Here is a 24,397-nt window from a genome sequence, read left to right as displayed (position 1 = left end):
AAAAAAAAAAAAAAAATGAGATGGCAAAAAAATATGTCACAGATTAAGGAGCAAGGTAAAAACCTACAAGACCAAATAAATGAAGAGGAAATAGGCAATCTACCTGAAAAAGAATTCAGAGTAATGATAGTAAAGATAATCCAGAATCTCGGAAATAGAAAGGAGGTACAGATTGAGAAAATACAAGAAATGTTTAACAAAGATCTAAAAGAACAAACAAACAGATGAACAACACAATAACTGAAATGAAAAATACACTAGAAGGAATCAATAGCAGAATAACTGAGGCAGAAGAACGAATAAGTATGCTGGAGGACAAAAGGGTGGAAATAACTGCTGAGAAGCTGAATAAAGAAAAAAGAATGAAAAGAATTGAAGACAATCTCAGAGGCCTCTGGGACAACACTAAATGAACCAACATTCGGATCATAGGGGTCCCAGAAGTAGAAGAAAAAGAAAGGCTCTGAGAAAATATCTGAAGAGATTATAGTTGAAAACTTCCCTAACATGGGAAAGGCAATAGTCACCCAAGCCCAGGAAGCACAGAGAGTCCCATACAGGATAAACTGTAGGAAAAACACACCGAGACACATATTAATCAAACTAACAAAAATTAAATTCAAAGAAAAAATATTAAAAGCAGCAAGGGAAAAACAAAAACTAACATACAAAGGAATCCCCATAAGGTTATCAGCTGATTTTTCAGCAGAAACTCTACAGGCCAGAAGGGAGTGGCAGGATATACTTAAAGTGATGAAAGAAAAAACCTACAACCAAGATTACTCTACCCAGCAAGGCTCTCATTCAGATTCGATGGAGAAGTCAAAAGCTTTTCAGACAAGCAAAAGCTAAGAGAATTCAGCACCACCAAACCAGCTTTACAACAAATGCTAAAGAAATTTCTCTAGGTGGGAAACACAAGAGAAGAAAAAGATCCACAAAAACAAATCCAAAACAATTAAGAAAATGGTAATAGGAACATACATATCGATCATAACCTCGAACATAAATGTACTAAATGCCCCAACCAAAAGACAGAGACTGGCTGAATAGATACAAAAACAAGACCCATATACATGCTGTCTAAAAGAGGCCCACTTCAGACCTAGGGACACATACAGGCTGAAAGTGAAGGGATGGAGAAAGATATTCCATGCAAATGGAAATCAAGAAGCTGGGTAGCAATACTCGTATCAGATAAAATAGAGACTGTTACAAGAGGAAAGGAGGGACACTACAAAATGATCAAAGGATCAATCCAAGAAGAAGATATAACAATTATAAATGTTTATGCTCCAACACAGGAGCACCTCAATACATAAGACAAATGCTAACAACCCTGAAAGGAGAAATCGACAGTAACACAATAATAGCAGGGGACTTTAACACCCCACTTACACCAATGGACAGATAATCCAAACAGAAAATAAATAAGGAAACACAAGCTTTAAATGATACAATAGACCAGATATATCTAACTGATATTTATAGAACACTCCACCCAAAAGTGGCAGAATATACTTTCTTCTCAAGTGCATATGGAACTTCTCCAGAATAGATCACATCTTGGGTCACAAATTAAGCCTTGGAAAATTTAGGAAAACTGAAGTCATATCATACACCTTTTCTGACCACAACGCTATGAGATTGGAAATCAATTACAGGAAAAAAACCCACAAATACATGGAAGCTAAACAGTGTGCTACTAAATAACCAAGAAATCATTGAAGAAATCAAAGAAGAAATTTTAAAAATACATAGAAACAAATGACAACAAAAACACGAGGACCCGAAACCTATGGGATGCAGCAAAAGCAGTCCTAAGAGGGAAGTTTATAGCAATACAATCTCACCTCAAGAAACAAGAAACATCTCAAATAAACAATCTAACCCTACACTTAAAACAACTAGAGAAAGAAGAACAAAGAAAACCCAAAGTCAGTAGAAGGAAAGAAATCATAATGATCAGAGCAGAAAAAAATGAAATAGAAACAAAGAAAACAATAGCAAAGATCAATAAAACTAAAAGCTGGTTCTTTGAGAAGATAAACAAAATTGATAAACCCTTAGCCAGACTCATCAAGGAAGAAAGGGAGAGGATGTAAATCAATAAAATTAGAAATGAAAAAGGAGGGGCTTCCCTGGTGGCACAATGGTTAAGAATCCACCTGCCAATGCAGGGGACACAGGTTTGAGTTCTGGTCTGGGAAAATCCCACATGCCACAGAGCAACTAAGCCTGTGCACCACAACTACTGAGCCTGCACTCTAGAGCCCGTGCTCCACGACAAGAGAAGCCACCGCAATGAGAAGCCCGTGCACCACAACAAAGAGCAGCACCCACTCGCCACAACTAGAGGAAGCCCGCGCACAGCAACAAAGACCCAACACAGCCAAAGGTAATAAATAAATAAAATAAATAAATTTTTAAAAAAGAAATGAAAAAGGAGAAATCACAACTGACATTGCAGAAATACAAAGGGTTATAAGAGACTCTGCAACAACTATATGCCAATAAAATGGACAACCACAAAGAAATGGACAAATTCTTGGAAAGGTACAATTTTCCAAGACTGAACCAGGAAGAATTAGAAAATATAAACAGACTGATCACAAGTAATGAAATTGAAACCATAATTAAAAATCTTCCAACAAACAAAAGTCCAGGACCAGATGGCTTCACAGGCAAATTCTATCAAACATTTAGAGAAAAGCTAACACCAATCCTTCTCAAACTCTTCCAAAAAATTTCAGAGGGAGAAACACTCCCAAATTAATTATACGAAGCCGCCATCACCCTGATACCAAAACCAGAAAAAGGTATTACAAAAAAGAAAATTATAGACCAATATCACTGATGAACATAGATGCAAAAATCCTCAACAAAATACCAGCAAACTGAATCCAATCATACATTGAAAGGATGATACACCATGATCAAGTGGGATTTATCCCAGGGATGCAAGGATTTTTCAATATACACAAATCAGTCAATGTGATACACCACATTAACAAATTAAGGAATAAAAACCATACGGTCATCTCAATAGATGCAGAAAAAGCTTTCGACAAAATTCAACACCCATTTATGATAAAAACTCTCCAGAAAATGGGCATAGAGGGAACCTACCTCAACATAGTAAAGGCCATACATGACAAACCCACAGTAAGCATCATATTCAATGGTGAAAAACTGAAAGCATTTCCACTAAGATCAGGAACAAGACAAGGATGTCTACTCCCATTACTCTTATTCAACAAGACAAGGATGTCTACTCCCATTACTCTTATTAGAGTTTTGGAAGTCCTAGCCACAGCAGTCAGAGAAGAAAAAGAAATAAAAGGAATACAAATTAGAAAAGAAGAAGTAAAACTGCCACTGTTTGCCAATGACATGATACTATACCTAGAAAATGCTAAAGATGCCACCAGAAAACTACTAGAACTAATTAGTGAATTTGGTAAGGTTGCAGGATACAAAATTAATGCACAGAAATCTCTGGCATTCCTATACACCAACAATGAAAAATCAGAAAGAGAAATTAAGGAAACACTCTCATTTACCACTGCAACAAAAAGAATAAAATACCTAGGAATGAACCTGCCTGAGGAGGCAAAAGACTTGTACTCAGAAAACTATAAAACACTGATGAAAGAAATCAAAGATAACATAAACAGATGGAGAAATATACCATGTTCTTGGATTGGAAGAATCAATACTGTGAAAATGACTATACTACCCAAAGCAATCTACAGATTCAATGCAATCCCTATCAAACTACCAATGGCGTTCTTCACAGAATCAGAACAAAAAATCTTACAATTCGTATGGAAACACAAAAGACCTCGAATAGCCAAAGCAATCTTGAGAAAGAAAAACAGAGTTGGAGGAATCAGGCTCCCTGACTTCAAACTATACCACAAAACTACAGTACTCAAGACAGTATGGTACTAGCACAAAAACAGAAATATAGATCAATGGTACAAGACAGAATGCCCAGAGATAAACCCACGCACATATGGACACCTAATTTATGACAAAGAGAAAAGACAGCCTCTTCAATAAGTGGTGCTGGGAAAACTGGATAGCTACATGTAAAAGAATGAAATTAGAACACTCCCTAACACCACACAGAAATAAACTCCAAATGGATTAAAGACTTAAATGTAAGACCAGACACTATAAAACTCTTGGAGGAAAACATAGGAAAAACACTCTTTGACATAAGCCACTGCAAGATCTTTGACCTACCTCCTAGAGTAAAGGAAATAAAAACAAAAATAAACAAATGGAACTTAATTAAACTTAAAAGCTTTTGCAAGCAAAGGAAAAACAAACAAGCCAAAAAGACAACCCTCAGTATGTGAGAAAATATTTGCAAGTGAAACAACAGACAAAGGATTAATCTCCAAAATATACAAACAGCTCATGGAGCTCAATATCAAAAAAACATACAATCCAGTTAAAAAATGGGCGGAAGACCTAAACAGACATTTCACCAAGGAAGACATACAGATGGCCAAGAGGCACGTGAAAAGATGCCCAACATCACTAATTATTAGAGAAATGCAAATCAAAACTACAATGAGGTATCACCTCATGCCAGTCAGAATGGCCATTATCAAAAAATCTAGAAACAATAAATGCTGGAAAGGGTGTGGTGAAAAGGGAACCCTCCCACACTGTTGGTGGGAATGTAAACTGATACAACCACTATGGAAAACAGTACGGAGGTTCCTTAAAAAACTAAAAATAGAACTACCATATGACCCAGCAATCCCACTACTGGGCATATACCCTGAGAAAACCATAATTCAAAAAGAGACATGTACCACAATGTTTATTGCAGCACTATTTACAATAGCCAGGACATGGAACCAACCTAAATGTCCATCGACAAATGAATGGATAAAGAAGATATGGCACATATATACAATGGAATTATTACTCAGCCATAAAAAGAAATGAAATTGAGTCATTTGTAGTGAGGTGGATAGACTTAGAGACTGTCATGCAGCGTGAAGTCAGAAAAACAAATACTGTATGCTAACACATATATATGGAATCTTAAAAAAAAATGGTACTGATGAACCTAGTTGCAGGGCAGGAATAAAGAGGTAGACACAGAAAATGGACTTGAGGACATGGGGTGGGAGGGCAAAGCTGGGGTGAAGTGAGAGTACCATCAACATATATACACTACCAAATGTAAAATAGTTGGCTGGTGGGAAGCAGCAGCATAGCACAGGGAGATCGGCTCAGTGCTTTGCGATGACCTAGAGAGGTGGGATAGGGAGGATGGGAAGGAGGCTCAAGAGGGAGGGGATATGGGGACATGTGTATGCATATGGCTGATTCACTTTTTCATGCAACAGAAACACAGTATTGTGAAGCAATTCTACTCCTACCTCCTGGAACTTACTGAGGAACTTACAGAGGTAAATAAATAATTAAATATATAGTAACTATTAAAAAAAAATAGGATGCTATGACAGAGGATATGGGGGTGAGGGAGAGCTGGTAAGTTAATTATCTACTCTTAATTACACTGGCTAGACTTTTCAGTAAGTGGTGAAAGTGAATATCCTTGCTTTGCTCCCTATCTTAGGTGTAAAGCATTCAGTGTTTCACAATTAAGTATGATGTTAGCTATGCTTTTTGTGGACAATCTTTACCAAATTGATATTTATCAATTTTCTATTCCTAGTTTGCATATAGTTTGCATAAAGTTTTTAAAAATGGGTGTTGACTTCTGTCAAATGATTTTTCTTCATCTACTGAGACAATCATAATACCCTGTCCTTTACTCTATTAATAGTATTGTTAATTTTATAATGTTGAACCAACTTTGTATTCTTGAAATAAACCCCACTGATCATGATGTAGTATTATTTTAAAATATTGCTAAATTCTATTTGTTAATATATTAAGGATATCTGAGTGTGTGTTATGGGGGACACTTGGCTATACTTTTTTTTCTTTCTTAAAAGTTCATCAGGTTTTGGTATGAGTTATGCTGGCCTCATAAACAAGTTCAGTGTCCCCAATATTATCCTCTGTTTTCTGAAAGAGTGTCATAAGACTGGTATTATTTCTTTCTTAAATATGTGGTAGAATTCACAAGTAAAGCCACCCGGGAACTGGAGTTTTACTTATTGGAAGGTTTTTATAATTACAAATGCAATTTCTTTAAGAGAGGGCTATTCAATTTCTCTTTCTTCTGAGAATTTTAGTAAGTTGCACTTTTCAAGAATATTTTTCATTTCATCTTAGTTGTACAATATATTGGTATTATGATGTTTACAATATCCTTTATTATGTTTTTAAAGTTAGAGACTCTCTAGTGATGTCCCCTTTTTTATTCTTGATTAAGGTAATTTGTGTTTTCTCCCTTTCTGGCCCTGATCAGTATTGCTAGGAGTTTATCAATTTTATTAATCTTTTCAAAAGAAAACTGAACTCTGAATCAATCAGAGTTCAGTCAGTAGACAGAAACCACATTAGTAATTTGAACAGGGAAAATTTAACCTGAAGAATTGTCAGCAAGTAAAAGAAGAAGAGTTAAGGCTATATACTGTCCAATATGGTAGATAACCACTTGCAACTGAAGTGGGTTCTGAGCACTTGAAATGTGGCTAGTTGGAATGGAGATGTGTTATAAATATAAAATATGCAGTGGATTTCAAAGACTTCATATAAAAAAAGGTTAAAATAGTTTGTTTTGTAATGATTTTATATTGAAAAGATAATATTTTAGACATACTGTGTTAAATAAAATACATCTAAAAAATTAACTTCACATTTTTCTTTTTTAAAGGTGGCTATTAGAAAATTTTAAATAACACATGTAGCTTCTGTTGGATAGTATTGTTCTAAGGTGTCCAAAAGCAGCTACCACCTCTAAATGGAGGGGAAATAATTAAGCAATGAATTAAGAAAGTTCCCTTTCTTCCCTGCTGCTGAGATTCACACCTCATTGTATGGGGTGTGCTGATTCAAGAACAACCTTCCCTGTAGGGAAGAAACCTGCCAGAGGGCTAGGGCCAGAGCTGGTTCCTAGGAACATCCCAGTTGGTGGCTGAGAAACTTCCTGCAGGGTATGGGCTGACTGGAGCTGATCTGTAGAATAGGTCCACTGCATGGCAGAGAAATATGCCAGAGGGTGTGAATGAGCTGGAGCTTGTCCAGGAGGGCTACTGAGGTGAGGGCTACTGAGGTAAGTGCTACTGGTCCTCCCACATGCTCATTTGCTGGCTAAGGTGCTAAGAATAAAAGTATAAAGATACCAAAAAGAAAGCCCCTTCTCTCCTGCTGTGACCTTACAAAGAACCAACAGCAATTTCTATTGACAAAACCTAAAATCAAGCCAGCCAGCAAAGGAAGAAAGTTTACAGCATCCAGCTTCAGTATCACAAAGCAGGGCAAAGAAGGGTGGATTTGGAGCCGAGAGACAAGAAATTGTTTATTCCATGTTTATTTTCTTTATTGTTTGTCTGCTTTCAGTTTCATTGGTTTCCATTCCTCTCTTTATTATCTCCTTTCTTCTACTATTGGTTTAATTTGTTCTTTCTCTATTTTTTAAGATAGAAACTTAGTTCTTTGATTCTTTTCTAATAGAGTATTGAAAGCTATTAATTTTCCTCTAAGCACTGCTATAGCTGAATCTCATAAATTTTGATATTCCATATTCAAATACGGTATGTTTGATATACCATATTTCCATTATCATTCAGTTACAAAGATTTGCTATTCTCTTGCTATTCATTTTATTTTAAATTTTATTTTTTATATACTGCAATTTTATTTCAATCGCACAAATGAAGTTAGCCTATAGGAAAGTTAAATGAAACAGTATGGTAAAAATAGCAGAAAACCAAAAACTCTAATAAGGAACTACACCTAAAGCATGAGAATTCAACATTCATTACTGTTTCATCTTCAGTTTTGATTGACACCTGATGCCTGCAAATTTTGAAACAAACTTTGAGATCATGATGAAGAGATTTCAGCTATTCTGATTTCTTCTATTCTGAAGAGGTTTCAGCACCAGCACTAAGATTTGTACATTCAGTTGGTTTGCAATTCACTTGTTAGCCATTTACATAGTGTATAGTACAGATTTGTCACAGGTCAGATCAGTGTTGAAGGGAAGAAGCACCTTCCTGTAATTATAAAGGATCCCCTAAACTGCACTCAGCTTAAGACATGCAATGTACATGAGCACAAAAACCATAATATTGTGGCTCCAAGGAACATAGTTTTGATAAGGAAAATAACCTAAGCTTCTGTTTCCCATTTTAATTACTGAAATCTCTAACAATGATAAAACTGTCACATAGGACAGTAAATGTATACAGTAATTCAATCAAACTTCTTGGAAAGAACACATTTTTGCTATTCATTTTAATTTAATTCTGTTGGTCAGAGAATATTATTCTGTAAGATTTCAGTCTTGAAATTTGTTGATAACTGTTTTGCGACTGAACATATGGTCTATCTTGGTGAATGTTTCACATGCACAAGAAAATAATGTGCATCCTCTAGTTCTTGGGTGTAGTGTTCTACAAATATTAGTTACATCAAATTGATTTCATAGTGTTATTCATATCATCCATATCTTTATTAGTTTTTGTACATTCTATCAATAAATGAGATGTAAAAATCACCAACTATGATTGTGAATTTATCTATTTCTCCCTTTAGTTTTATTAGTTTGAGATTCATGTGTTTTTATGCTATTAGTAGATAATACATATTCATGATGGTTATACTTTTTCTTTTAATACATTTCTTTCCTTCTTTCTTTCTTTTTGGCTGCATTGGGTCTTCGTTGCTGTGTGCATGCTTTCTCTAGTTGTGGAAACCCAGGGCTACTCTTCATTGTGGTGTCCGGGCTTCTCATTGTGGTGGCTTCTCTTGTGGAACACGGGCTCTAGGCACGTGGGCTTCAGTAGTCGTGGCATGTGGGCTCAGTAGTTGTGGCTCACGGGCTCTAGAGTGCAGGCTCAGTAGTTGTGGTGAATGGGCTTAGTTGCTCCACAGCATGCGGGATCTTCCCGGACCAGGGAAGGAACCCGTGTCCCCTGCCTTGCCAGGCGGATTCTTAACTACTACGCCACCAGGGAAGTCCAGGTTATATATTTTTGATGTGAGACTTTACTCTTCATCTGTGGTAATTTTGTCTTGAATTCTACGTCTTTATCTTACTGCTTACAAAGTACATCTTTCTCAGTCTCTTTTATTTCAAACTATGTTTCTTCATATTTAAAGTGTCTCTTCTAATCAGCATATAGTTGGTTCTTGCTTGTCTTTTTATGTAGTCTGATAAACTGTCTTTTAAATGGAGAGTTTAAAAAAGACCATTTACATTTAATATAATTATTGATATAGTTGTGTTTAATTTTATCATGTTGGTAAGTTCTCCGTTTGCCCATCTCTTCTTTTACTCCTCTGTGCCCCCTACCTGCCTTCATTTGAATGAGTAATATTTTTAGTATTCCATTTAAAATTCCTCTATTAACTTTTTAGAAATAGCTCTTTGGGTTATTTTAGTTCACAGTATGTATTGTTATCACAGTCTACCTTCAAATAATATATTACACTTGAATAATGTAAGAATTTACACATACTTCTATTTACCTTCTTCCTACCTTGTGTGATCTTGTTACAGATTTTATTTCTATATATGTTTCAAGCCCCACTATATTCATATTATTCCCTACAATTTATCAATATTAGTTGGTTTTAACCTGTCAATGGTCTTTTTAAAGGAAAATAGGATATATTAATATACATAACTAAAAAAAGTGGTCTTTTATATTTACCCATATTTTTAGTGTTCTTCCTTCTTTGAAGATTCTGTCTTTAGCCTAGAATTATTTTCTTTTACCTAGCGGAACTTCCTTTAATATTTCTTTTAAAAATAAATAAATTTATTTATTTTTGGCTGTGTTGGGTCTTCATTGCTGCGCACGGGCTTTCTCTAGTTGTGGCAAGGGGGGGGCTGCTTTTTGTTGCAGTGTGTGGGCTTCTTATTGCAGTGGCTTCTCTTGTTGCAGAGCACAGGCTCTAGGTGCACGGGCTTCAGTAATTGTGGCGCATGGACTTCAGTAGTTGTGGCACATGGGCTCTGTAGTTGTGGCTCACAGGCTCTAGAGCACAGGCTCAGTCTTTGTGGCACAAGGGGTTAGTTGCTCCGAGTCATGTGGGATCTTCCCAGACCAAGGATTGAACCCATGTCCCCTGCATTGGCAGGCAGATTCTTAACCACTGTGCCACCAGGGAAGTCCCCTTTTAATATTTCTTATAGTATAGATCTGATGGAAATAAATTCTCTCTGCATTTGTCTGACTGAAAATGCCTTCATTGTGCCTTCCATTGTCTTCTGGACTTTTTTTTTTTTTTTTTTAATAAGAAACCATTGAACACTCTTACTGTGGTTCCCTGAATATGTCCTTTCTCTTCTGGCTGCTTATAAATTTTTCTATCTTTGGTTTTCAGTTAATTGATTATGATGTGGCAAGATGTGGTTTCCTTTGTGTTTATGCTGTTTGGGGTTTGTTGAGCTTCTTGGCACTGTAGGTTGATATCGTCCATCAATTTTGGAAACTCAATTATGTCTTCAAATATTTTTTTTCTGTCTCAATCTCTCTCTCCCTCTTTTTCCTAGGTCTACAATTATGGATGTGTTAGGCCATTTACTATTGTTCCACAAGTCTCAGACACTCTATTCCCTTTTTAAAAAAATCTTCTTCCTCTTTGTGCTTCAGCTGGGATACTGACTGTCTTCAACTTCACTGATCTTTTGTTCTGCTCTGTTCAATCTGGATAAACCCAATTAATGAATTTTCATTTTTGATATTGCATGTTTCAGTTCTAGAGTTTCATTTGGTTCTTTTTAATACTTTCCATTTTTGTACTAAAATTACCATCTCTTTACATAGTTTTTCACCTGTTGACTAGATCCTCTACTATCTACAGCATAATTATTGTAAACTCCTTTCTTTATTCTAATCCCAACATCTGCATCAACTGTGGGACTGGTTCTACTGACAGTTTTTCTTTTACCTGATTGCAAGTTACATATTCCTGCTTCTTCATGTGTCTCATAATTTGTGATCATACAACAGACAATGTTATAAAAGACTAGAAACGCAATAAACAACATTTATCTCTAGAAAAGTGCAGTCTTTGCTCTGATAGAAGTTGAATTGCTGGAGTCAGTAATTGAGTTGGGTCTGGGCTTTGTTGCTGCTGTAATTAAATTTCATTCACCACTGGCTTCAAATATTTTGAGGGCAGGATTCAGATTTTTCTTCAACAGGGCTTGAGATGTGAGTATTAACAAGACTCCAGATGTCTCTCTCTGCTTTACAGCACAGTCACTAGCCTTACAAACTATAGGACATCTCTCCCTGCTTTGCTGTCTACCCAACAGCTTTATGGTTGCTAAGGACTTCTCTTTGTTTTCTAGCCCTGTCCCCTAATTTTCTACACCTCTGGAGGCATCTTTCTACCCTGATGTCCTGTCTCCAGCTTCAGTGAACTGCTACTTTGCACTAAGTGAATGCCCAGTGCACTTCAATGAGGGATTCCTCTCTTCTGCCTCACCCCAGCCTTTGGCACACTGCCACTGGTACTCCATGAAGGCACTGTAAGAAAGAACTGGAGAGTGGGTGTAAACTTACTCTGTGACTAGGGCTTCTTGAAATTCTAATCTGCCATGTCAGCCCACATATGACCACAAAAAGATTGGTAAAATTTCAACTGGTTTCTCTTCACTCTCAACTATGGTAGAATCCCTTCTCTTCCTGCTGTGATTTCAGGGATGTAGCCACGGGTCTCTTCTTTCCCATGAAAGTCTCATCCCTATATGCAATTTGGTTTATTTAGGTTTCTTTGTATCATCAACTCTCTAACAGGTTAAAAACAAACAAAAAACCTATGATATTGTGGCATATTTAGTTCCTTCACATTGTTAAGACAGGAATGTTGGTCTACTGCAACTTTCTATATCTTAACCAGAGGTGGAAGTCCCTATCTACTCTTTAGCCCCGGTTTTATTTTAAGCAACACGCGGTTAACCTTTGAATTTCAATAGTAAATATAACAATAAGTTTGCATGTAGTACTAAAATATTTTCATGTGAAATGAGTGAATATTCACTTTGCAATTTTAGGCACTAAGATTCATATCTGTTTTTGTGTATCACAATTATTTGTTTAACCATTCAGAAGGCATAATATGAACCACTAAATGGATGTGCAGTTCTTAAAATCACGAGTAATACTGTGAAAATAATTAAACATAAAATTTTTAGAAAACAAAGTTATAAATAACAAACTTCCTGGGAGAAAGCATTTAAAGTAGTATAATTACATTTAAAAATGTTATCTCACAAAATAACCCAAACATAAAAGTAAAGCTCTAAAAATTTCCACGCATCCATCCATTACTCCTTCCTTTACTCCATAAATCTAGTCTCAGGGTTTTAAACACAATTTACATGTTTAAGGTTCCTAAATTTAGTACAGACTTCTCCCCTGAGCTCTGGACTTGAATCCCACTCAACAAATACATTCAGATGTCTAAAAGGCATCTCAAACTTAAAATGTTAAAAAAGGTGAACTCCTGATTTTTCCCTAAACTTGTTCCTCCTATATAGTCTTCCTCATCTCACTAAATGGCAACCCACTGTGTCATTTGCCCAGGCTAAAAACCTAGCAGTCATCCTTGACTCTCAAATACCACATATAAACAAACCCTATAGCCTCTATTTAAAAAATATACCAAAATCCTACCACTTCTCAACACCCCTACTGCTACTCTAGTCCTAGTCACCATCATCTTGTTTCCAAATAACTGCCATGGTCTCCTAATTGATCTTTCTGCTTAAGTCTTTACAGCATTTCCATTCTCCAATATCTATTCTCTATAGTCAGAGGGATTCTTTTACATGTAAGTGAAATCATGTCACTCCCCTACTCAGAAATGTCCCATGGCATCCCATTTCACTCAGAGTAAAAGCCAAAGTCCTTAACATGGTAAAGCTCTGTGATCTGGCTCCTGCAACCTCTCTGACCCTATCTCTTATTTTCACTCACTGTGCTCTGGCTAGAGCACACTGGCCTCCTTCCTTGCTGTTCCTAAATAAGTCATGGCACACTTCCACATCAGGGCCTTTGTAACTGCTGTTCCCTCTGCCTGTGACACTCTTTCCCCAAGCTGCAGTAGCTTAGCAGCTTAAAACAACTGATTAATTCTCCAAGTCTGTCAGTTAACTAGATGGTTCTTCTGTTGGTCTCACCTGGGCTCACTCACAAGCTTGCAGTCGGTTGGCAGCTTGGCTGCTGCCAAAGCATCTAAATGACCTCTCTCACACATTTCAGACCTTGGTGCTGGCTGTTGGTTGGCCCACTCTCTCTAAACGTGGTCTCCCATAATTTGACATTCTAGCCCAGTCCTTACATGGTACAAGGAGCATTCCAAGAGGGCAAAGGTAGAAGCTGCAAGGTCGCTTGAGGCCTAGGATTTGAAACTTGGTATCTCCTTTGGCACTTAGTGAAAGCAAGATATAAGGCCAACCCAGATTTAAGGGAGTGAGAAAATAAACTCTACCTTTTGATGAACAAGCTGCAAAATTTTGTGGATTCAATATATCACACCCCAGATATCTGCATGGCTCAATCTCTTCATATATTTGTTCAAAGGCTACCTTGTCAGTGAGGCCTTCCATGATTCCATATAAAGTAACTATCCTTCCCTCACCTTGGGACTTTCTATCCCACATTTTATTTTAGTACCTATCACCACCTGACATTACATATTTACTTATTATTGGCCTGCTTCCCAATATAGTGTAAGCTCAGTGAAGGTAGGAACTTTTTCTGTTTGGTTCACCAGTATACCCCCAGCACCTTGAACACTGCCATGTACATAGCAGGCACTCAATCAATATCTGTTGAATGAATTATCTTATTCAAATGAGCATGTACCATGAAATAATAAAGCAAGAATCCAAAATGACTCAAAAAGCATAATATAAGTTTATGCATGTGAAACGTTAGTGGCTTTATATGTTCTTTGATTTATTCTGTGATTTTGAACAAAACATTTTATTATGCTTCAGTGTGTCCATCTATAAAGACTTTAGACACATGTCTCTGTTTCTTGGATATAATGAGAATGTTTTAAACTGATACTTTAAACTCTTCATAAAAAGTTTCTGCAGGCCCTAGAATATGCGTGATCTTGGTAGCTTATCACTCTGGCACCAAATGTAGAAGATATAAGATTTAACTGCATAATAATAATAATTTATATAAGACACCTATGATTAATACTGTCATTCAAGTTTTGCCTAGGCTAGTGTCTGCTAAGTTTATCATTTCTTCAGTAGAACATGAAAAGAAAAATTAAAAAGCCATGTTGTCAGCTTATATTAAGTTAGAATTTAACTGAGAAAAATTCTAAGTAGAAAACACATAAGAAAAAACAAGTTTATCCAATATAGATGTGTGTAAAAATGTGTTTATAAAAATGCTCTGGCCCCATTCCTAAATCTACTTAGTATAAACAGAATAAAATGAGTGAATGCTATAGAAAGAAGGTGCACACTAGAGGAGACATCAGTACTGAAATCACTATTTCCACCCCAGTAAACTAAAGGTTTTATCAGGTCTAAACCAGTTTTACCTCCAATGTGGGAAGCTGGATTACTTACCTATTAAAGTTCTCACTATCTGCTGTATTAGAATAATAAAACCAGAGACAGTAATGTAAATGAGTCAGCTAGTTACTGACAAAAGAATCTTCCTACTCAGAGAAACTGGGGGTATAAGGGTTAGGGGTGAGAAGGAGACCTGCTTTTTATCATACATACTCTTGGGCTCTTTTTTGGAAACACATGCATATAGTACCTCTAAACAAAAAGTAAAAATAAAAATATCAATACAATAAAAAGAGGAATTAACTCCCTCTATGGTTCAGACATATTAAATAAATCTGGAAGTTTTCATAAATGACATTTTATATAGACTACTGTATCAGAATACAATAATAAGCACTCTAGGTATATTAAAGTATATTCACGTATCTGTATTTTATGGCCCTTGCAGAAACCATTGCCTCTCTGCCAAAGTAACAAGACAGGACATCATCTATATACAGAAGATAGTTTGATCCAATAATATGTTACTTCAGGCAGAAGAAAGCTCAAAATAAAGAACACAAAAGACTTGCGGAGTTAAACCATTTTTTTTAAAGCACGTAAATGTTTTGTTATTTTAAAGGTACTTAAAATCCTCTTAAGATTCATTTTACTTATAACACATGGATTTAGATAGGGTTGAGCAGTTATTCACATATACTTTTATACTTGTGAGATGCTGATAAACTATCACCATTGTTTTTGATATCCTTTCTTCTCAGAGCTCTTCCATGTACCTAGGTTAAATTCTGACTCTAAGTAGCTACAGTAGTAAGAAAACTTTTTTTTTTTTTTTTTTGCAGTACGCGGGCCTCTCACTGTTGTGGCCTCTCCCGTTGCAGAGCACAGGCTCCAGACGTGCAGGCTCAGCGGCCATGGCTCACGGGCCCAGCCGCTCTGCAGCATGTGGGATCTTCCTGGACCGGGGCATGAACCCGTGTCCCCTGCATCGGCAGGCAGACTCTCAACCACTGTGCCACCAGGGAAGCCCAAAAACTTTTATAAAATAAATTTTCACTAGCTACAACTGTTGTATTAGCCAAACTCTAAACATTAAAAGGTTCTTTCACACTGCTGAAAAAAAGGCTAGGTAGTGTTGGTTTGATTCCCAGCACTGTGGATATTTCATTCAGGAAAAGGAACTGTTTTCTTGTGCATTAGAAGTAGAAACAATGCTATTATAAAAATTTGATGAATCAAACAGCTGCAAGAGAAAAACAGATATACATTAGGAATACTAATGGTAGTAAATAGGAAGGGATAGATTAACAAAGCCAGAAAACTCAGTTTCTGGTCTGAACGCTTCCATGAGCTAGTTTTATGACCTAGGTTAGCTCATTTAATCTCTCTAGGACTAATTTTTTCATTTGGAAAAAAGGGGGGGAAATAAGAGGAGATTTTTAAGATTCTACCAAGTTAAAAACATTACAGTTTTGTAGCATGTCAATTGTTACAGCCTTTTGACTCAGAAAGTCTTATAAGAATTGTCCCACAAATGTACTGGCACATGTGAGCAAAGATTTCTCTTTTGTGAACAAGGATGTTCACTGACAGCATTACTTGTATTAGCAAAAGGCCTGTGGAAAAATAACTAAATGTTCAATAGGAAGCTAGTGAAATAAATTATACCCTCAAAAAATTAAAAATAGAACACAGATAATATGGTAATATGATCCAGCAATTCCACTCCTAGGTATTTATCTGAAGAAAACAAAAACACTATATCAAAAAGATACATATACCCCAATGTTCATATCAGCATTATTTACAATATCCAATATATGGAAGCAACTTAAGTGCCCTCCAACAGATGACTGGATAAAGATGTACACACACACACAAACTGAAAGATTACTCAGCCATAAAAAAGAATGAAATCTTGCCCTTTGTGACAATGTGGATGGACCTGAAGGGCATTATGATAAGTGAAAATAAGTCAGACAGAGAAAGACAAATACTGTATGTTTTCACTTATATGTGGAATCTAAAAAACAAGCAAACAAATATAACAAAACAGACATAGGCTCACCAGATACAAAGAACAAATTAGTGGGGACTTCCCTGGTGGTGCAGTGGTTAAGAATCCCCCTGCCAGTGCAGGGGACACTGGTTCGATCCCTGGTCCGGGAAGATACCATATGCTGTGGAGCAACTAAGCCCGTGTGCCACAACTACTGAGCATGCACGCTAGAGCCCGTGCTCTGCAACAAGAGAAGCCACCACAATGAGCAGCCTGTACACTGCAACGAAGAGTAGCCCCCACTCACTGCAACTAGAGAAAGCCCGGGCGTAGCAACAAAAACCCAAAGCAGCCAAATAAATAAATAAATAAATTTTAAAAAACCAAAAAAAACCAAAAGGAACAAATTAGTGGATACCAGAGGGGAGTGGGGTAGGGGTAGGGGTGAAACCGGTGAAGGGGATTAAGAGGTATAAGCTACCAGTTATAAAATAAATAAGTCACAGGGATATAATATACAGCTCAGGGAATACAGTCAATATTTTATAATAACTTTGCATGGTATGTAATCTATACAAATATTGCATTACTATGTTGTACACCTGAAACTAATGATATTGTAAGTTAACTATACTTTAATTAAAAAAAAATTAACAGCATATCTATACAATGCAGTACTATGAAGCCATTTAAAAGACTGAGAAAGTGGGGCTTCCCTGGTGGCACAGTGATTGAGAGTCTGCCTGCCAATGCGGGGGACACGGGTTCGAGCCCTGGTCTGGGAAGATCCCACATGCCGTGGAGCAACTAGGCCCGTGAGCCACAGCTACTGAGCGTGCGCGTCTGGAGCCTGTGCTCCGCAACGAGAGGCCGCGGCAGTGAGAGGCCCGTGCACCTCAATGAAGAGTGGCCCCCGCTCACCGCAACTGGAGAAAGCCCTCGCACAGCAACGAATACCCAACACAGCCAAACATAAATAAATAAATTAAAAAAAAAAAAAGACTGAGAAAGTAACATGGAACAATCTCCAAAATAAAAATATATGGTTATGTGAATAAAGCATGGCATAGAATGGTATAACATAGTGTGTTCTCACCTTGGTTTTAAAAAGGGGGAATGGTTAACATTCACACAAATATGTGTATATAAACACATACACATATGCATTCTTATTTGTGTGAAGAATATTTCTAATGAATACACAAACTGGTAGTAGTTGTTGCTTCTGAGAGGGGAACTGTCAATTTAAGGTAGAAGAAAGAAACTTTTCATTGTAAATCATTTTTTTCACTGTCTGATTTTACACTGTGCAACATTTTTATTAAATAGAGAAAATATCCACAATATTTTATTTAAAAGCACTTATATTTCCCATACTTTACCCCAAATACGTGTCTTCTCTGACAAAAGATTATTTTTTTATGCAAAGATTTTTCCAATAACCTTGAAAAGCCTGGGAAACACATCTGCTGGTTGTCCACGAATCACAAACAGACGAGAGTTTAATTTTCGCAGATTGGCATCAAGGTCTTCAAGACACTGAAGCAAAAATCTAGAGAGAGGAAAATATTATTTAAATTCTTCAAAATATATATTTAGAAGATATAATGTAAAATCATGTTATTCTAAAATCTGAAATGCCACCCCATCACCTTTTTTACCTCTTATCATCTTATTATTTCCAGCTTATATAGAAATTACTGTTTCCAGAAATCATATTTATTTTTAATTACAGCACAAATTTCTCAGTATTTTTTAATAAAGTTCCTAAATTAAATTGCTAACTTTAATTAAATACGGGTGACTGTTAGCAAAGTTTAATTTGTAAACATAAAAATCATATAAAGGGGCTTCCCTGGTGGCGCAGTGGTTGAGAGTCCGCCTGCCGATTCAGGGGATGCGGATTCGTGCCCCGGTCTGGGAAGATCCCACATGCCGCGGAGCGGCTGGACCCGTGAGCCATGGCCGCTGAGCTTGCGCATCCGGAGCCTGTGCTCCGCAACGGGAGAGGCCACAGCAGTGAGAAGCCCACGTACCACACACAAAAAAAATCATATAAAGAAAGTAGGGACTTCCCTGGTGGTCCAGTAGTTAAGAATCCGCCTTCCAACACAGGGGATGCAGGCTCGATCCCTGGTCGGGCAACTAAGATCCCACATGCTGTGGGGCAACTAAGCCTGCACACTTCAACTACTGAGCCTGTGTGCCACAACTAGAAAGCCTGCGTGTCACAACTAGAGAGCCCAAGCACCCTGGAGCTCATGCACTGCAACTGCAGAGCCCACGTGCTCTGGAGCCAGAGTGCCACAACTAGAGAGAAGCCCGTGTGCCACAAGTATGACCCAACACAGCCAAAAATAAATAAATAAATAAATATTTAAAAAGCGAAATAAAGTAATTAAATGAACTGATCTCATTGTTGCAACTTGGTGAAATAAATTCAAGTTCATATAGGAAAGCCACCTTGTAAAATCTAGAACATATTCTACTGGAAAAAAAGGTAACATCCTATTTAATCACTCTGAGCAATCGTAATTATCTATGTGCGAGACAGAAAGTGTAATGCCCATTTTCAAATTTCTAATATAATTAAAGAAAAAGAACTTGATAATAAATAGATGTTAAATTATGTGGCATTAACTCTCTGAGTGTAGAGAATGCCAGATTAATTTTTTCAAAAAAGGTTTCATGATGCAGGTGGAGCTATAGATCTTTTTCCAATGAAATAATTATCAGTAAGTCTTAGGCATGATATATATCTGGGGAAATTCTGGGGCAGTGGCAGAAGACTGCTTACTTTGCATCTTCCATTGGGAAGAAATGGAGTAGCCCGAAAGAGCAAATCCAAAAGAGATATCACCCCTGGAAGGTTCAACCTCATTGTTTGCCTCATGTTAATTTTCTCTAATATTTCATCTAGATTCTGTTCCTCTCAGCTGGATATATCTTATTTCCTGTCTACTGTTTCTTCTTTGTTTTTCATCTTAAATATCTATCTGCTTTTTCTACAGGCCATGTGCTCTTTCAGAATAATGATTGTGTCTTACTTGTGAGAAGGAGTGGTTAAAATGAATGGAAAGGCATATTTCAGAACTGCATTGTTCAATATGGTAGCCACTAGGCACATGTAGCCATTTAAATTAATTAAAATTAAAAATTCAGTTCCTCAGTCACACTTGCCACATTTCAAGGCCTCTCAAGAGCTACATGTGTGCCTAGTAGCTACCATATTGGACAGCACAGGTGAAGAACACTTCCATCATTGCAGAAAGTTCTACTGGACAGCATTTTTCTAGAAGATTATTCAGAATAGATCATTTTGTTGTCTTTGCCCATTCTGATCCCATAATTTCACCAAGAAAGTATTGTTAATTTTCTACAACTGTAGTTATTAGTGACATCAGTATACCTAGTCAAGTTTGATATTCCTTCCCCTTTAGGAATCATCATCTGTACGGGCCTGGGAAGTCACAGTGCTATACTCATGAGGATGTTAAAGACATCCCACCATTTCACCTTAGGAAGTCTCACAGTTGTCTGTAAACAAATATATACTCACATTTATATTTCACCACATCCCCTTTCTGTCTTGGTTTGGAGTTACCCCCCTAATACCCAATCCCCATCCCAACCCACCACTACCACTGTGTAAATACTTTGGGGAGAATATTGTTGTTGTTTGTTGTTAGAGCAATATAAAAGTATCTAAGTTTTGTAGAATTATCTGTAACTATAAATAACTTATCATGTTTGGTGATAAATGTTTATTGGGAAGCATCTAGTTTTCTGTATTTGCTTTGCAAAAGAAATTTTAGAGCCTGTAGTATTCAGATCAAAAATTAAGAAGTTGAATGAACTAGCAATTGTTAAGTTTTCTTAAATTTAAACAGTACAAAACTAAAATGTACTGGGAGGATAATCCAAGGCAGAGATAATCCTCAAATCTCTTTTTTTTTTTTTTTTGCGGTACACGGGCCTCTCACTGTTGTGGCCTCTCCCGTTGCAGAGCACAGGCTCCGGACGTGTAGGCTCAGCGGCCGTAGCTCACGGGCCCAGCCGCTCCGCAGCATGTGGGATCTTCCCGGACCGGGGCACGAACCCGTGTTCCCTGCATTGGCAGGCGGACTCTCAACCACTAAGCCACCAGGGAAGCCCTCAAATCTCTTTTGTAGTATTAGTTTTAGTATCTTCTCTACCAGAGCTGGTAGTAAGTAGCAAGAGTTCACCATATTCTACTTTTTTGGTAGAAAAGTTTTTATGTAGTACAAGCAGGTCAATGATAGACAACAAGATGGGAAAAGAAAAAAACAGGATCTGATTCATTTATAAAATGAACAAGTAAGCCTGAATTAGTTAATAATTAGCCCTTTATTTTTCCCTTTCTTGTTCACAAGCTGAATAAACGTTCTTAATGCTTTTCAATAAATACTCTATGAACCAAACAAACATTGTACAGAATGACGTGGGCTGAAGCAATGGAAAAAGTTTTGCAACCATAAAGTTAATTTTGTTTTGGCACTTCATAAAACAAAGGAACAGAAGCTGTATTGCAGTATGTTTTTCTCCCATAGATGTTATTGATGGTGTTTTTCTTCCATGGATGTTACTGTTTATATCACTATAATTTCACCTAAAGATTGCAGAGATACAGTGGACTCAAATAGGTATTTCAGAAAAGACTTGTGAAGAAAAGAAAAAGAGCAGGATGGAGGAGAACATATCAGTGATACTGTCCTTTGTTAAAAGGCTTTTTGCACTATGACTTTTAAAACTGTTGCATATATTATTTTGATAAAATAAAATTTACTTTGCATATATCTACTTGTTAACTGGAAGGATACTCACCAAGCTATTAATAATAGCTACCCTTGGGGAGAGGGAGTTTGGGGTAGGGGTAAAGAAGAGAGAAACATACACTTTTTTTAAATGTCATAAAAGTTATAAAATTGACAATTAGCATATTAATTCAAAGTAGAAAACAGAAATATTGTATTTACTGTAAACCTGGTTTAACACATAGTGAACATATTTTCAAAGCAACAGACAAACTTCTATGGCATCAATTTTCATGGTTTCATAGTATTCCATTCCATAGATGTCCCATAATTTAACAATTGATAGCAACAAGTTACTATCCCTCAATCAATCCTGAAAAGTTCTAATTTCCTCATCTGTTAAATTGGAATAGTAATAGGGCCCATATCATACTATTGTTGTGAGAATTAAATAACATATGTGAAGCTCTTAGAACAGTGCCTGACCCATAGTAAGCATGATTATATAACTGTTATTTATTTTTTTACTCTCCTCCTTCCTATCACTCCTATTCTTGCTACAATAATTCTACCCCTTGTTATCTCTTGCCAGTATTATTTGCTGCAATGCCTTAAAATGGCTCTGCCTACCAACAATCTCTCTCCACTCTTATCCATTTTATACACAATATGAAATCTCCTGAGGCACACTTTCCTGTAAAAAGGTCTTCAAAAATTCATTCTCTATAGAATAAAGAACAAATTATTTTGTTTGACTAACTTAGGGTTCCAGGGTTCATTTCGTACCATTCCTCTTTCCCTCCCGCCAAACCAAACTACTCCTCTTTTCCTCACACATTCAATCTCCTGGAATTTGCTCCATGCTCTTCCCTCGGCCTGGAGCACCTTTCCCAATTCGCATGTCTTTAAGTTCACATTCTACTAATCTTCAGTCTTCCACCTGAAAGTAATTTCTCCATCTCCTAAACCCTCAAAGGACATAACCTCATCTTAGAGAAACTTTCAGATTGTACGTTATATGATAGCTATCATATATAGATCACCTTCTCCTCCTCAAGGATTTCAAATTAAGTATCTGTGTCTCACTCCTAACTACACGGTTTTCTTTACCTGTCTTTTGGATTCTACATTTGGCAAACAAATCTCATCACGTGCCTTACACAATTTGTTGAAAAGATCAGAAATAGTAGAAAATAACCTATAGAGTTGTCTTGAAAATCTGCTGAAAGGATAGAAAGAGCATAAAATAACTAGTACTTGGTAGATATTCATTCAGCAGAAGTTATAATTATTCTCCCTTGGGAAAAATTAATAGTTTTGAAAGAAGTAACATGTATTTCTATATGTAAATACTGGGGCATGACAACAGAAGATAATGAATTAGTTAATGCCTACATCTATATACATAATCATCTTGAACTCTTAACTTTCTCTGAATGTGACTTTGAACAAAGGTTTGATGAAAATCTTTCCCACAAGGCAAGGCAAATGTGAATATGAATATATATACAACAAGATACAGTGCAATTAAGATCCTGAATCAACTAATCTCTAAGCATATAATTCTTCCTTGATAATACCATAAAATCTCTAATACACCAAGTTCAAAATATCAACTCATTGACAGGTAAGATTTCTTTTTAGTGCTGAAGGAATAATGTTACTTCAAAGGGTACTCTATAGTCTAACTTTTCATCCTTTACCCTCAACTGGGAAGAGAATGAGTTCTGCCAGAGTTCAGATTCAATGTGTTTCAGAGAACACACCAATTTCAACCTTTATATATTACGAATGCATGTACCTAAGAACAGGAATCCAACATTGAATGGAATGATTTAATACAATATATTGAAATTGCATAAGGTACTTTTTTTTTTTGACCCCACCGTGCAGCTTGCAGGATCTCAGTTCCCCGACCAGGGGCTGACCAGGGCCACGGCAGTGAAAGCCCAGAATCCTAACCACTAGGCCACCAGGGAACTCCCCATAAGGTACAATTTTAATAGGAACTTATTTTCAGACCTTATCCAATTTGGCATGTTTACTGTGTTTTCTTGAAACCATACCCATTTGAAGGCTCAGTTAATAATGCTATTAACTACATGTAACAGGTTGATTTTTAAATAGGCCAAAGGGTAGTAAAACTCACTACATCCCTCTGCATAATTGTATTGCCTACACAGAAGAACAGTTCTGGTACTCTTTAATTACAATACTAATTGCAGCACTTCAAAATAAATTGAAGAGGGGTTAGGTGAGAAAATATATTTCTTCACTTTAAACATTTTAAGGATTTTTTTTTTACCTCCAGTGATCACTACCTTATTGCTATTAGGAAAAATTACATGCGGTGAGTTTCTTTATGCTGGTTCCAAAAGATGATTTCAACATGAATCAACAGAAATAGTTTCTTAAAGTAGGTCATTGCTATAGCAACCAGTGGGCAGTTTGGTATACTCCCCATAACAATGACCTACTTTCCAGCCTATGCTAGTACAGCTTTATATAACTAGAATTTCTAGTTCTGTCTATAAAATAGTCTAAAAAAGGCAACAGTAAGATACGACATAATCCCATTCCTGCTAAAAACAAGGCATTATGAATTAACATGTATCATACCAGAATAAAGCCATCTGGTTCTGCACTTTAGTTTATAAAATATATCTTATCACATGCTCAACAATGAAAACTACACTTAGAATATCTAAACCAAAACAATTCATTGCTGACCCTAGAGAAGTGATTTACAGACTATAAGATCATTAAATCACATGCAAAATATCTTCTCTTCTACCCTTCCTCCTTGTGAAACAACAGAGTTAAATTTTTTAAAATAAAAGTTCTGGATATACTAACTATAATAAAGGAAAAAATGGAGAGTCTCAGTCATTAAGCAGTCATTGGTGTTTCATTAGAAGTTCAAAAATTATAAATAGCAATTTGTCTATAAACTGA

The 24,397-nt window shown here is 36.6% G+C and overlaps 1 protein-coding gene across 5 annotated transcripts in view; it reads right to left on the bottom strand.

Moving 5' to 3' along the window:
• The window catches only part of CRY1 (cryptochrome circadian regulator 1), a 102,879-nt gene that overhangs the window by 16,441 nt on the left and 62,041 nt on the right, over positions 1-24,397 (bottom strand). For 3 of the 5 annotated variants that reach the window (XM_024732201.1, XM_024732200.1, XM_024732202.1), the window contains one exon: positions 18,111-18,219. In XM_024732201.1, coding sequence (XP_024587969.1) covers positions 18,111-18,219 — 109 coding nt within the window. Of the gene's footprint in view, positions 1-18,049; positions 18,220-24,397 lie in introns of all 5 variants that reach the window. The other 2 variants (XM_024732203.1, XM_024732204.1) reach the window with 1 other exon arrangement.

Source organism: Neophocaena asiaeorientalis, unplaced genomic scaffold, assembly GCF_003031525.2.
Source record: "Neophocaena asiaeorientalis asiaeorientalis breed wild unplaced genomic scaffold, Neophocaena_asiaeorientalis_V1.1 scaffold418, whole genome shotgun sequence".
NCBI lineage: Eukaryota > Metazoa > Chordata > Mammalia > Artiodactyla > Phocoenidae > Neophocaena > Neophocaena asiaeorientalis.
The sequence above is the reverse complement of the archived record's forward strand: the minus strand, read 5'-3'. Positions and strand labels throughout refer to the sequence as shown.